This window comes from Sinohyriopsis cumingii, unplaced genomic scaffold (genome assembly GCF_028554795.1).
Source record: "Sinohyriopsis cumingii isolate HCF-2022 unplaced genomic scaffold, ASM2855479v2 utg001311l, whole genome shotgun sequence".
Taxonomy (NCBI): Eukaryota; Metazoa; Mollusca; class Bivalvia; order Unionida; family Unionidae; genus Sinohyriopsis; species Sinohyriopsis cumingii.
The window spans coordinates 823,565-839,735 of NW_028315981.1; the positions used below are offsets into that span (position 1 = coordinate 823,565).

Consider the following 16,171-nt stretch of genomic DNA (forward strand, 5'->3'; position numbering starts at 1 on the left):
TGAGTTGTGTTTGAGAAAAGTAGTTAGTGCTAGATTTGTTTAATGTCAGTCATATTTGATGACTAGTCGGCATCAATCGCACAGATGTTAAAGGTTGTATGCCTTGATGCTTTAGCTCAAATTTTGTCGAATTCTGTTTGAGAAGACGTTGTTTTCAATCCACTTCTATCTTTAGCTACAACTGGCATATTTGACGTTAAATCGACATAATTTACACAAATTATTAATCTCATTATGACAAAATGCTTTATGCCTAATTTGGTAAAATTCTACTGAGCGGTTTTGAGAAAAAAATAATTGAAGTTTATGCCTGATTTTACTAACAGTAGTTACATTTGATAGTCAATTGTAATTAATTTTAAACAAATTAAAGCTCCTTGTACCATAATTCTTTAGAGGAAATTTTCTCGAATTGTGTTGGGTGTATTGCTTTATTTTTCTTCTTTTAAACAGAAGCAGTCGTTTAAATGTTCTTATAAACTTAGTAACAGCAACCGTATTTGATGCCAGATCGGTATTATTTGCATGCATCTGAGAGTCTTTTAGACCAGGACGCTTTCAAGGTTGGAATTGGTCAAGTGGTCTTCCGTAAAAAATTAACAAAGCAAATGTTAACTGACGACAGACAGAATTTATTTTGTATTGAGGCCAGATGAGGTGTAAAAAACGTCTAATAACATACATTAATGTAGGCTATTCGAGACATTATGTGGTATTTGTAGATATTATCTGTTTGACCCTATTATAGATTCATAGTCTGTGACCAGTGCGTGACTCTGACTTCACTACGGCGACTGGTAAGGTCAAGGCTAACTGTCTATTGAACAGTCAAAATTTTTGTGGTATTTTAAATGTTTTTTTTTTTTTCTCTCCAACATCTTAGGAGTAATAACCACAACAGCGTCCTTGCCCGCAATCTATCCTTCTACTCGGTACTATATTGACGCCCGGGTGTACGATACCGCTGCTTGTTCTTTTGCCTACTGCCAGTTTCAGGTGGATGTCACATTTACCAATGACGTACGTATTCATTAAAGCTTGATATTACTAATTTACATTGAAAGTCCTCGCTTAATATTGGTGGCAGCAGATTTTTACAGCGAAACTGCATGTCATGAGTGTAAAACAGGATTCTAGATACCTGTATATGTAAGTTCTTTCATTGGAAAGAGTCACCTAGAAACTTCGTGGTGAATTCAGTCATCACACAATTGGCTCCTGGACCCTTAAAAGCACGTCAATCTGTTTGCTAAATTATAGAGTAAAAAAATATAATAAAATATGAAATTAATGGGTGGAGTAGCAGAGATCTGAGCATTGATATAGAATAGAACAATAAGAGCCCCCGTATGCAAAATTACTTTGTTGCCTCAGTCCCTTCCGTCATTGTTGGTGGCATGCCAGAGTTTTTTTATTTCATTTCCTTCTCCCTCTCTTTCTCTCCAGCCTCTTCTGGTCATCATCCGTAACTTGGTTGTAGGCTCTTTTCTATTGTGCAGCACAGGAGTAATATAGTGTGACGATATACGGAAAAGGCGAAAATACATTACAAGATCCCCTTGAAACGATATACGGACAAGATGTTTCAGACCCCCCTGGGACGATATACGAATGTGGAAACTTAACATGGGGAATATTGGGACTGTATACGGAGAAGGGAAAATGGGTTATTTTATAGGGTAGCGGGTAGCGGGTAAGTTCACCGAGCACGTTTAGCATCAACTGGAATTGAACATGAGGAATATTGGGCTTGTATAACGACAAGAGAAAGTTGGGGTGTTGTATCGGGATAATAGGAATGAAAGAGGTGAGGTGACTTCACGGTACTGGACATTAGCAATAATGTCCAGGAAGCGTTCTATGAAGTGATATGTCCAGGTCCGCTAATAATTATATCCATTTCTATATCCCGCCTTGCCAAGTATTTTTTTATTCGTATAGTTTCACAGCGGAACTGTCTAAACGTACCCGCCCAGCCACGCGTTATAGTCTTTCATAGTGATATGGCGACAAGGGAAATGCAAAAGGGGAGGTGACGTCACGGTACTAGACATTGGCAACAATGTGGCAAGGATCTGACTTCAATCGGGCCAAACAGCAAACAGTTACAGGGGGGGTAGCGGGTTAGTTCAGCTAGTTCAGTTGGTAGCGGGTGGCGTGTAAGTGCAGTGAGTTCAGCGAGTGGCGTGTAGAAGGGATGACGGGTAAGTTCAGCAAATTCATAAACTATACCAATTTAGAATATTCTTGACCAAACCCGACGAAATATCTTCTGTCTCTGTTTACCCATATTGACTGAATAAATACACCATATGCCTTGATTCATATTCAGGAGAAGACAATTCCAATGAAGAAAATCACATTCAAAACCATTGCAACGCAAACAGGAAGGGTGAAATGTCCCCTATCACTATAAATTTACCGTCACCCGTCAATCGCCCTGTCCTGCGTTGAGAGTCTGTACTGGACACGGAAGATTCCTCTGTGACTATAAATTTACCCGCCACCTGCCTTGTCCAGCGACGAAAGTCCCTATGGGAACCGGAAGAGTTCTCTGTTACTATAAATTTACCCGCCACCCGCCCTGTTCAGCGACGAAATCCCTTTTGGGAACCGGAGGATTCCTCTGTCGCTATAAATTTACCCACCACCCGCCAACCGCCCTGTCCAGCGATGAAAGTCCCTACGTTACCCGGAAGATTCCCCTGTCACTATAAATTAACCGCACCCGCCAACTGCCCTGTCCAGCAATGAAAGTCCCTACGGGTCCCGGAAGATTCCCCTTTCACTATAAATTTACCCGCAACCCGCCAAACCGCCCTGTCCTGCGCTGAAAGTCCCTACGAGATCCGGATTTCATTTTAGGCAAAGAGAATAAATATCTTTTCGAGGCACATGAGTGGACCTGAAAAGGGCTTTTAGTTTTCTGCTTCTTGTTCTTTTAATTTATAATTTTTCTCCACCAACGTCTTATTCTTTCCCCTGTTTTCCTAAAAGACCCCAAGTATACTATCCACGAACGAGAAGGAGAGATAAAAGACCAAATGAACTATCCACACAAACTTATGTACATGCATACAAACACACAAATACACAAAGACACATACACACACACCACAGAGGGAAGAAGAAAAAACCCGAATATTCTATCCACACAAACGTAAGCGCACGCATACAGACACACACTTTACTATCTACACAAACACACACTCTAGCATCCACACAAACGTACACGCATGCATACAATCACACAAACACACACTCTACTATCAACAGATACGTGCGCGCACGCATACAAACACCAAATATACTATCCACACACGGGAAGAGGAGCAAAACACAACCCCCCAAAATATATTATCCACACACGGGAAGAGGAGCAAGGAAAAAAAACAAAACAACTTTGGTATACTATGCACACACGGGAAGAACGAAAAAAGCAAATCCCAAATATGCCATCCACACACGGGAAGGAGCAAGAAAAAGACAAAACACAAACCCTAAATATGCTATCCATACACGTGAAGGAGAAAAATGAAACACAATATCTAATATCCACACACGGAAAGATAAAAAAAACGTAACCATTATCTACTATCCACACAGGCAAGAGCTAATAAACAAACCACAATATCTACTCTACACACAAATATACGCGAACGCATAGAAACGCAAAATATACTATCAAAAACCCCAATATCTACTATTCACACACGGGAAGGATAAAAACCCCACAAAATCTACAATCCACACAAACGTACGCGAACGCATGTAAACCCAAAATATTCAAATAAAACCCCCAATATATGTTGTCCTCACACGGAAAGGAGCAAAAAACAAATCCCAAATATACTATCCACACACGGGAAGAAGAAAAAAAACCCCACAAATATACTATTCACACACGGTAAGAGGAAAAAAAAACAACAAACCCAAATCTACGTTACACACACGGGAAGGGAAAAAGCACATATATACTATCCACACAAACGTTTGCGAACGCATACAAACCCCAAATATACTATCCACACTACGTACGCGAACTTGCATAAACCCCAAATATACTATCCATACACGGGAAGGAGAAAAAAAAAAAAACGAACACACTATCCACACAACGTACACGAAAGCTCTCTCTCTCTCTCTCTCTCTCTCTCTCTCTCTCTCACACACACACACACACACACACACACACAAACTATCTACTAGCAACACAGAAGTGTAGAAAAACCCAATACCTACCTTCAAAACAGAACGGAAGGAAAAAATCCCCACATTATATACGACCCACATAGTGTAGGGACAAGGTCTTTATTTGTTAAGATAAAACACGCACACACATACTTGTGCACGCACGCACACAAGTGTTACTGCTCTGGGTGAAAGTAAGTCTGGAGCCTAGTGTTTTGAGAGATGGGAAGACAGCGTTAGCATTACATTCGAGAGACAAAGAAAGAATGGGAAAGAAAGAAACCAGGAAAAAGCACACCATTTTTGATTCTGTTATTTTTTGCGGTATTATAAGAGAAATGCAATTAAGAAAACCATACATTCTATGCGGAATATGTTCATTGTTCTCATTCATTCATCAATGTCATAAAAAGGTAGTGTGATATTTATTGTCGACTGAATGCTTAACATTTGCTTAACTAATCCCAAATTTAAGAGATGTCCTCTGTGTCGCAGCACAAGCTACAAACAATGTTACAATGTTTTCACAAATCTAAGGGCGACAAAAAAAGGCAGCACCAAAACGGGCCTTGTTCAATTGACAGTCTAAACTGAAATAAAGTAGGTCGATGAATTGTTACATTTTTCCGAACGTGTGTTTTTGTTATAAAATTCAGAGTTAACCATAGATAGGTTTATACAGTGCAATGTCACTCGCGTCTTTCTTGAAAAGGCCGTGCATTTTCTTTCCTTTCTGAAAAACGGTAAACTTGATGCTTGCAGTTTTTTCCGTGACACATTGCAGTGCAAAAATAAGGATAAAGCTATCTAAATTGTGCAAACTCGTCAACTCAAGATTGTATTTCATCTAACGATTTGCTGATTTACAATTTGTTAGGGTGTATGTTTTTAAACAATACATGACAAGCAGAATAGTTCACATAATTATGGTAACTAATGATTACATTTTTTTCGGATAGGTATCTTTAAACGGAACAAATCCCATTAGAATTGCAATCAAACTTATTATGAGAGAGAGAGAGAGAGAGAGAGAGAGAGAGAGACTATGTTATTCCTAATTTTCAAAAGTATCACGACACTTACGTTTGATTTTTATGGTATATTGTCCCTAAGAAAGTTTCAAGGAAACACACATTCCACTTAGATAATCAAATCCATAGGAAAAAATCCACCATTTTAAGATATCACCAGAGTGATTGTACTGTTATGCGAATACGACTAAAACGTTCTCGCATAACAGTACAATTTAACATTTCTTGATGTATTTTGCAATAAGATTGACACAATTTTCATGCATCGTCCATGGTGCGTTTGTTCGTGCATTAGTTTAATTTTTTGAAATAATTTTGTTTTGTAAAACGGCTAGCGGTGAGCCCCATAAAAACAGGGCTTATCTCACTGTGTAAAGAGTTACTGACGTCAATTCGAAGCGAACGGTGTAAGAAAATAAGTCTAACCAATGATTCAAGGCGGGAAAATATGTCACTTCCTGGTGGGAAATCCGCGAAGCAACTTCCTTTTCATTTAATTACAACGCATAAAATGCTATAATTTGTATTTGTCATTCTCATTGATTTCACAAGACATGGAGAACATTCAATGGAGCAAATTTTATGGAACAGTAATCTACCCTACAATTGCTGGAATTGTAATAAATAAATCATGGATTAAAGAAGAGAACATTATTTTCTACACAAATATGGAAGAAGTTGACTTATCAGATAAGGATATGATCCGAACTAAAATATTCTTAACATCGTATGTGATTTCACTAGGAACGGACAGCATGGATGCCTAGTTTATCACCATCTCAACAAAGGATATGCATGTTCGTTTATTGCTGAGACTCATTTTCACTTAATCACAGAAATTAAGCAGCAAAGAAGTGTCATGAGTACGAATGAATGTGGGAGTTGGCACATGAACGTCTTTCATGATTTAAAACAAACATGTGAAAATAATTGTTACCAGGTCAAATCCCAACAAATACTCGGATTCACATCAAGAGCTATAGAAACGTTCTTGGAATCTCTTGAAGCCGACGAAATCTACCCGGGAAAGAAATGCAAGCAAGAAGACAGAAAAAAAAAAACGGAAGCGAGAAAGATCAGACAAAGATGAAGCTGAAGAACCAAGGCAAAAATATCTTAAAATGAACCAGAAACCAAGGCCTGGAGATCGCATCAAAATATTCCAAAATATGATAACAAAATACAAAGCACCGACTTATTCAAACTAAGGGAGGCTACCATAGGAGGAAAAATACGAAGATGCAGATAACCTCTTAGACTATCTAGGACGAGGTTTCCAAGCAAGAATTCTGGTACAGAATGCAGTGAGATTTTTAAGTTCAGGAGACCCAAGACAGCATTCCCAATCATTCATGGAAAAAACTACAGAAGAGGGGTTAGAAACATTCTTTGGTGACAAACTGTTAAATATTGAGGACACTCGCATTCTATTCAAAAATTGCACAAAGGAAAAGAGAGGAGCTATCAAGAACGCAGCATATTGTTTGGTATGTCTCTATTGTTATTTTCAGGAAAGTTCTGAAATTAAGCACATTTCTATGCGTAGGAGTTCCCTCTAATGGAAAACCATTTTGGACAGATCCGGTCCTATGGCTCCAGCATATACTTAGGTCTCTCTTGTAACGACAGCCATTTTTTGTTTTGCAGAGTATCTCACTCAAAAGTAGGCTTGATCAATGAATTGCATTTCAATCGCGTTACATTGGATATTTGCAAGCAAATAAGAGAAGGCAAGTATTGTATAGTACCAAAAAGCAATGGACTCGGCGGTGCAATTCCCAGCCTATTATCATTGCAGTTAACACAGAGCCATTGGCTGCAGTCCCAGAAGGCAAAGCTGCAATGGAGGAATGTTCAATTACATTTCTATTTAGCAGCAAGAGTGAAGCACGCAATCAGCACAAGCTGAAAAATCCAGACATGATGGCCAATCGAATGTGGATGAAAGGCTGTTTCACTGTAATTCATGAACTATTGGCAGCGAAAAACAGTCTCAAAATAATGGCGGAAGCATCATCCGGAAACTTCGAAGAATCAATTTGGAGTGAATTAAATGAAGCTTTATTGATAGAAGATCCTGACTTAACACCCTTACCAGATTCAGATTGTGATGAATGGTCAAGTGATGATGAAATAGAAGGAATAATCCGGGATGCAGATGCAGAAGAAATTACAAGTCCCGAAATGATTCCAACACTGCCAATAAAACTGCAGAGTCCAATCATTCATGATTTAGACATACCAGCTCCGACACCATTGACAACTTTATTGAATTCATGGACATACCAATAGAGGAGCAACTTCCAGAACTAATTCATTGAAAGTAGCACTAATAGTGAAGTACCAACCTTATGTGAAAAATGTGGTTTCACAGACTGGTGTGAATGTAGTAACTCCTCGGAGGAAACTTTATGTCCATCATGTGGTGTAATTGGAGCATGCGAATGTGTAACTTCCACCGTAGCGGGAAAAAAGTAATCTTTGTGGATTTGATGGTTCTTGTAATGGTGGCAAGAATTGTCACTTTTATGCAATGCACAGGGAAGAGTTAGATGAAATATTAACAGATATTGCAGAGAGAGAGAGAGAGAGAGAGAGAGAGAGAGAGAGAGAGAGAGAGAATGCAAAGAACCGGAAGCAAGAGGTGAAATAATTTTAATTTGTTTGAATAAAGATTAAAAATAAACTTCAAACTTTCTTGTTACATTTGATTCATCGTTTGTATCTAGCAGTCGTCGAAACCTTCCCTGAGACTGGCTGTTTCTTTCGATCTGCTACTTCTTCTTTTTTCTTTTCTTTCGATCCTAGTTTTCAACAGCTACTCTCAATGTCTTCACCGTCACTTCGTTCTTTGAAATTTTCTCTCTTTCCACAGCACCAACACGTGTTAACAAATTAACAAAACAAGTCTGTAATTGAGTCAATGCAAACTGAACAGATCCAACATCAGGATAAAACGAAATCCAAAATAACAAATGAGGCATAGGTCCATGTCTTCCTTCATGGCACTTGACATATGCATCATAGCCGATACAAATTTTAATTCAAGTTCCGATTCCACCTCCATCAGCTCCTACACGCCAAGCTACAGACAATAAGCTTCAACAATGGTAGAATAAGGTGGACCAACAATTGCAACACTAAAATAAGAATTATCACTAAATCGTGCCAGACAAGGTGTTTGAATTATAGACTGTGTACTCAGATCCTTAGGCACATGCGTAGCCACTCACACTGTAAAATTATAGAGCATGAATTGTAGGATCCAACCATTTATCCAAATAAAAAGTAACTAATGCTCAAATTATAACCTTTCCAGCACTATCATAAGTACAAGCCACTTGCTTTAGATATTAAACTTCTGTAGTATATCCATAATGATTCTTCTTACACCATGAAACAACATCCTTATGGTGTGAAGGCTCAGGATTATTCCTCAAAAGAAAATCCCACCAGTATTTTGTAGAAATTCATTCATTGAAATATAACCAGCCAAACGTTCATCTCGTAATTTTTAATCGCTCATCTTCTCATAGGTCATTTACTGAAACTCACTTCGTCTTCTTGATTAGAATATTCGTTTCTGCAAGGTCTTATTTTGTTGTGGAGTTCTGTCTGGATTACTTACTACCATATACTGACTATCTTCATTAGGTGGAGTTTGAACTAAGAAATGATCTTCATGAATGTTATATTCCTGTCCACCACCATACCCAACTAACTTTATACATATTCAGCGGGTAGTTAAACTGGCGGGGTGTAGCAAAACTGTGACCATGCTTATCAAGTCAAGCCCATGAGCAGGATGTTTTCCGGTCGGCGGGTGGATTGTCAAGAACATTGAATGGATGAGTTCCAGCTCTACGTTTCCGGAAATCAATCTTGTAAAAATATTTAATGTCAGACTGGATAGTAATATCAACAGGACCATCTTTTCCGACATAAGGATAACCTTTGATGTAAATCAGCATAGGACGATAACTTCCCAAATCATTTATTTCATTAGCTCCATTGGTTTCTCACACACCAACAAAAGGCGTGCAATTGATTTCTCCTGTACCATAACAACCGGAAACAGCTGTCTTGAAGAAATCATCTACAATGTTTTTGAACTTTGAACTGCCTATGTTAGCATAACACGGATTGGATCTGTTTACCTTTCCTAGAGGATACCAGAGTGTAGCTCGTTTCTCTGTGTGACAATTCTTTTTTCCTTTTACAAACTTCAGATTATGATAGTCTTTAAACATACTGATAGTAGAAAATGCAGCACTTCCTGTAGCACCATACTCTGTATCAGCTTTCAAAGTATCTACAAACTCTTTCGTATAACCCCGTAATAATCCATCACCTTGATTTTTAACCACTGGAGTAATACTAAAGTTATAGTCAGCCTGTAGAGTGGGATCCAACCACTTATCCAACGTGAATGCACTGCTTGTCACATAAAATCCTTTTTTACTAGTTTCTTCAACCCAGACAATATGTTTCAAATACAAGAACTCCGTTGCTCAGCCATGTTAATTCCTCTTAAACCAGGAATTAGGATTGTCACGTGATGGCTCTGGATCGTAACGTAAATAGAACACATCATAGAAATATAACTGCTCAAAAATTCTTCTCTACACTTTACATCACTCATCGTCGTAATATTCTTTTAGGCTGAGATTGATAAGCAGAATCTACTTCAGAATCGTCCTAAATGTGGCTGAAACAAATATGGTATATATCTGAGTGAGAGGTTTTAGGCCGTTTTGGTCATTGTCGGGTTAGCTTCCTAGGAATTAACATGGACTTGATTGGAGTGAATATTCCATTACTTGAGAGGAATGTAACTAGTGATATCAAAAGCTTACCAGTTTAATTACAATATCATATCTACAAGTTTCATTGCAAATCAAGGGGAGAGGAGAGGTCTAAGCTAGTGAATAAAGATAAAATTGGCCAAGAGTTACATAGGAGAAAGGTAGATCAAGTGAACAAGTATATTCGATTCATATTTGTTAGAACTTTCGTTTGGAGAATGTACTTGTCAAGAACAGAATTGACAGCTCTACAGCAGCACTCCAGAAAAATCAGTGCTCGGCAATGATGTCTACTTCCCTCAGTCACTTCCACTTTGTGTTTGACCTCGATGGCAACCAACCTCGATTTTACATTCGTGTTTCCTCAATTGATATGTTAACAAAAATACTCAACCCCTTTCTTAAAGAACTTATCCTTCTTCGACAGCAGCGACGATAGTCCTTGCCTTTACCGCTTATTATGCAGCTACAAAGATGATTTCTTGTAAGACTAAAGTAAAAGACAGAGCAGGAGTGTTTTATTAACGTTTACTGGCTATATCGAAATAACAACTATCACACCCCTATATTCTACTTCTGTTTAAGATAATGGTTTGGGATACTTCACATTTTCTACAGTCAAGTGTGAAACAAAAACAAACAAAAAATCCGTGCCACTCAATTCTGTAACACTTATGACTCTACCGATGTGAGTTTGAGTGTTTATGTCAAAATGTTTAAGTGAGATAAAAAGAAATTGTCAGTTTCAAAATGCGAACCAGTGCTGTGTCCGTTCAGAAGTTGATGTGGTAAGACGAAATGGTACAACACATACCAGATGATTTAAAGTTCACATTCCAGTCTGTCTGCACTGCAATATTAACAACGCAAGAGCGTAAGCATTATTTTGTCACACTGCATTAGAACAAAACAATGCATCACTTGTTGTAAGCCATTTCATTGGCTAGACTTATCTTCTTACCGCATTCGCTTCGAATTCACTTCAGGAGTTCTTCACACAATGACGAGATAGGCCATGTTTTTCTGGGTCTCGCCTTTGGGCGATTTGCAAAACAAAATTATTTTAAAAAATTCAACTAACGCAAGAACAATCGTACCATGGACGATCCAAAATAGATCAAGGAATGTTTAATTGTATTATTCTGTGAGAACGTTTTAGCTTGTACAATTCGCTATCTTAGCTTTATCCTTATTTGGCACTGCAATGTGTCACGAAAAAGAATTATATCATTAGACTTACCGCTTTTTAGAAAGAAAACAAGCGCAGTACGTTTTCAAGAAAGACGCGGGTGACATTGTACTGTATAACCCTGCCTATGGTTCACTCTGAATTCTATAACCTAAACACACGTTCGGAATAAATGTAACAAGTGTTCGATCTATTTTCTCTCAGTTTAGACTGTCGATAGAACAAGGCGCGTGTTGGTGCTGATTTTTAGATTTGTGAAAACTTTGCAACATTGTTTGTAGCGTGTGCTCTGAAACACAGGACATCTCGTAAATTTGGGATAGGTTAAGCAAATGTTTAGCAGTCAGTCGACAATAAATATCACACTACATTTTTGTCACATTGGTGAATGAACATATTTAAATTATAATGTATGGTGTTCTTAATTATCTTTGTCATGTAATACCGCAAAAAATAACAGAACCATAAAATGGTGTGCTTCTTTTCTGGGTTTTGTCTTTTCCATTCTTTCATTTTCTCTCGCATGGAATGCTAATTCTGTCTTCCCATCATTCAAAAACACTAGTCTCCAAACTTACTGTCACCCAGTGTAGTAACACTTATGTGCGTGCGTACGTTGTGTGTGTGTGTTTGTGTTTTATCTTAACAATAAAAAAGACATTGTCCCTACATTATGTGGATAGTATATAATGTTTTCTTTCCTTCTCATCTGTGTTGACAGTAGATATTGGGGTTTTATTTCCCTTCTGTGCTGTTAGTAGGTATTGGGTTTTTCTTCTTTTGTGTGTTGATAGTAGATATTGTGTGTGTTTGTGTGTGTGTGAATATGTGTGTGTGTGTGTTCGCGAATCTTGTGTGGATAGTATATATGGGTTTGTTTCTTTCTTCGTCCCTTGTGTGGATAGTATATTTGGGGTTTGTATGAGTTCGCGTACGTTGTGTGGATAGTATTTTGGGTGTTTGTATGCGTTCGCGTACGTTTGTGTGGAAAGTAGTTATTGTGCTTGTTTTTTTCCTTCACGTGTGTGAAAAGTAGATTTGGTTTTGTTTTCTTCATCTTACCGTGTGGCATAGTATATTTGCAGTTTGTTTTTTCTTTTTCGCGTGGGTGGATAGTATATTTGGAGTTTGTTTTTTCTTCTTCCTGTGTGTGGAAAGTATATTGGGCTTGTTTCTTGCACCTTCCCGTGTGTGGATAGTAGATATTAGGGTTGTCGATATTATATGTTAGGTTTATATGTGTTCGTGTACGTTTGTGTGGATGTTAGATATTGTGGTCTATTTTATAACTATTCACTGTGTGGATAGTATATAATGTTTTTTTTTTTTCATAATTCCTTGTGTGGATAGTGGATATAATGTTTGTGTTTTCTCCTTCCCGTGTATGGATAGTATATTTGGGGTTTGTTGTTTTTTCGTACCTTCCCGTGTGTGGATAGTATAACTGTTTTATTTTTTGCTCCTTCCCGTGTCTGGATAGTATATTTGAGGTATATTTTTCTCCTTCCCGTGTGTGGATATTTAATTTGTTTTTGTTTTTATTTGCTCCTTCCCGTGTGTGGATAATATGTTTGGGGTTTGTTTGTTCTGCTCCTTCCCGTGTGTGGATAGTATATTTGTGGCTTTTGTTTTGCACCTCTTCCCGTGTTTGGATAGCATATTTTGGGATCTGGTTATTGCTCCTCTTCCCGTGTGTAGATAGTGTGTGTGTTTGTACATTTGCGCGTACGTTTGTGTGGATAATATATTTGTTTTTTTTCTTCTTCTTCCCTCTGTGGTGTGTGTTTGTGTGCATTTGTGTGTTTTGTATGCATGCGCGAACGTTTGTGTGGATAGTATATTTGGGGTTTGTTAAGACAGTAGGGGAAAGAATGAGAAGTTGGTGGAGAAAAAGAAGAAATTAAAATATAAGAAGACGAAATCCAAAGGTCCTTTTCAGGGACACTCATGTTCCTCGAAAATATATATATTCTCTTTGCGTAAAAAAGATCCGATACTCGTTCTTAGGGACAGGGCGGTTGGCGGGTAAATTTATAGTGGCATGGGAATTTTGAGGGTCACGTAGGAACTTTCATAGCAGGACATTTCAATCTTCCTGTTAGCGTTACAATTGGTTCGAAGGTGAATTTTCCTTCATTGGGATTGTCTTCTCCTGAGTATGAGTCAAGGTATATGGTTTTATTTATTCAGTCAATATGGGCAAGCAGAGACAGAAAATACTCCGTCGGGTTTCGTCAAGAATTTTCAAAATTGCTATAGTTTATGAAATAGCTGAACTTACCCGTTTATCTGCTACCCACCACTCGCTGAACTAGCTGAACTTTCCCGCTACCCGCCTGTCACTGTTTGCTCTTTGGGGCGATTGAGGTCAGCTCCGTGCCACATTGTTGCCAATGTCTAGTACCGTGACGTCGCCTCACCTGTTCCATTTCCCTTGTTTCTATATCACCGTGAAAGGCTATACCTCTTGGCGTGGCGGGTAAGTTCAGATAGTTCAGCGCTGAAATTAACAAAAAAATACAATGTTTGGTTGGGCGGGACACTGAACTGGATATAATAATTGGAGGATCGGGACATATCACTTTATAGAACGCCTCGTGTACATTGTTGCCAATGTCCAGTACCGTGAGGTCACCTTACCTATTCCATTCCTATTATCCCTATACAACGCCTCAACTTCCCCTAGTCGTTATACAAGCCCAGTATTCCCCATGTTCAATTCCTATTGACGCTAAACGTTCCCAGTGAACTTACTCGCTACCCTATACAACAACCCCACTATCTCTTGTCCTTGCACTCAATTTTCCCGATGTTCAATTTCCATTGTCCGTATATCGTCTCGTGGGGGGAGGGGTCTGAAAAATCTTGCCAGTATATCTTCCCGGGGGGGGGTCTTGTAATTTATTTTCCCATTGTCCGAATATCGTCCCACGATAATACTCATAGGTATGTAGCAATTTTTCCTTCTAATAACATATAACACGTAATCTAAATATCTCTAAGATTTTTTCTTCTGGGATCGATCAATATGTCTACTCTTCTACGTCAGATTTCGTATTATTGTTTCTCAACAGAACTACGCTAAAATAGCCAGTTTGCAACCGGATACAAACATCACTCTGTTTTTTGTAAAATTAATCTCTTTTCTAGCGGCTGATCACATTCCCAATTGGATCCATGACATAACTAACCACTTAGATAAACTATTACATCCAACTGTGGGCTGTGTGTGTGTGCTTATGGATTTTTAACGAGCTTTAAAAACATTTCAGTCATATCGCTATGATGTCTACAGTGTGGCAGTTTATAGTGATGTCTAGCACTGGGGCATCATGCCGCAGACATTTAGCATGATGTCCCACACAGTCACATTATCCTGACACCAGGCCGTCCAGTACTAACACTAACCTCTTAATGATGAGCGTCTAGCGAGGCAGCTGGTAGTACCATTTTTATAAGTCTTTGGTATGACTCGGCCGCGGATCAAACCCACGACCGCGCGCTTTCGAGGCGGACGCTCTAACCACAAGGCCACCGGAGCAGTCTCTGTGGGCTGTACATTACTAACTGAACGATGTCGGTCGACAGAGTCGATCTCTCGATCTAAAGAACACACACTCAACAAAACAAATCAAATAATGGCCTTCACGTCTTTTCTAACTAACGTACTCGCTAGTTAGCGATTCATTGACTTAGAGTTAAAAAATTAACTATTAGCTTACAGGATGCATCATTTAAGACAGGTAAATTATTTCTCACAATTCGTATCAGATTAATACGTAGCTCTTCTCTCTTGGCATCCGTCCGTCTACGAGAGACGATCGCATAGTTCCAAAGTACGCTTTTGCTTATCCTTCTTTTTAGCTCTCTTTTCAGCTTGCTTTATTCTTCTCTCTTCCTCTGCGTTTTGAACTCCCTGCCTGACAGCTAGACGCCAGCTGGAACGGTTGTTTGCACAGCTCTCCCAGTCGTTGACATTGATGTTTGCTGTCTTCATATCCTTCTTGCAAACATCTTTGTAGCGCAGATGTGGTCGTCCAGTTGGTCGTGCACCTTCTGCTAACTCCCCATATAACAGGTCCTTGGGAATGCGACCTGGGTCCATTCTCTTGACATGGCCGAGCCAGCGAAGGCGCCTCTCGCTGAGTATGGAGAACATGCTGTTCATGTTGGCGCGTTCTAGAACCTCTGTGTTGGGTACTTTGTCCTGCCACTGGATGTGCAGAATGCGCCGCAGACATCTCAGGTGGAAGCTGTTGAGTTTCCTCTCGTGTCTTGCATAGGTGGTCCATGTTTCGCTGCTGTAGAGAAGTGAGCTGAGCACGCACGCTTGGTAGACACGCAGTTTGGTCTTCTCTGTGAGATTAATACGTAAACTTCTTACAATATATGATTTATATTACATACAAACTACTAAAGTCTAGCACATTATGAATGAATATTGTATTACATTCTTACAATAAAAGAATCATGTAACATTCAAGACGAATGCATGATTAACTTATGAACTCAAGGAAAATTGAAGTATGACTTTAAAAAGAACATATTCAACAAATAGTTACTAACTTACATCAAAGAACAGATTGTATGAGATTGAGACCGACCTTTGTGCTATTTCGAGCCTTGCTTTTTCAGATCCACGTTTCATGGACGATTTATTTAAAGAGAAAAAAATACTTGTTAATTTCCTCGGAGTTCTTCAGAATTCCCTTTAGGCAGAAACTTGGACTGGCGAATTTTTCAAGTGAAATTAACGAAAGCATTGAATTTCTTCTGGGACTCTCTCACCTCCCCGTTTATCTTATCCAATCAGGATTTTTTTTCTGTAACAATCAAAGTTTTAAAACTCACATCGAAGTCAGAATAATTCTCTCTAGACAACCTTTATTAATAACTATTCTGGAAAATATAATTTTATGACACCTATTTCAAGTGGCCCTATATGTACTACAATT

General features: G+C 38.7%; 1 protein-coding gene across 1 annotated transcript in view; it reads left to right on the forward strand.

The window, feature by feature from the left end:
- LOC149772655 (uncharacterized) overlaps nucleotides 1-16,171 on the forward strand; it is a 52,362-nt gene that overhangs the window by 19,300 nt on the left and 16,891 nt on the right. Inside the window, exon 13 of the mRNA XM_089947528.1 lies at nucleotides 884-1,020. Coding sequence (XP_089803654.1) covers nucleotides 884-1,020 — 137 coding nt within the window. The remainder of the gene's footprint in view (nucleotides 1-883; nucleotides 1,021-16,171) is intronic.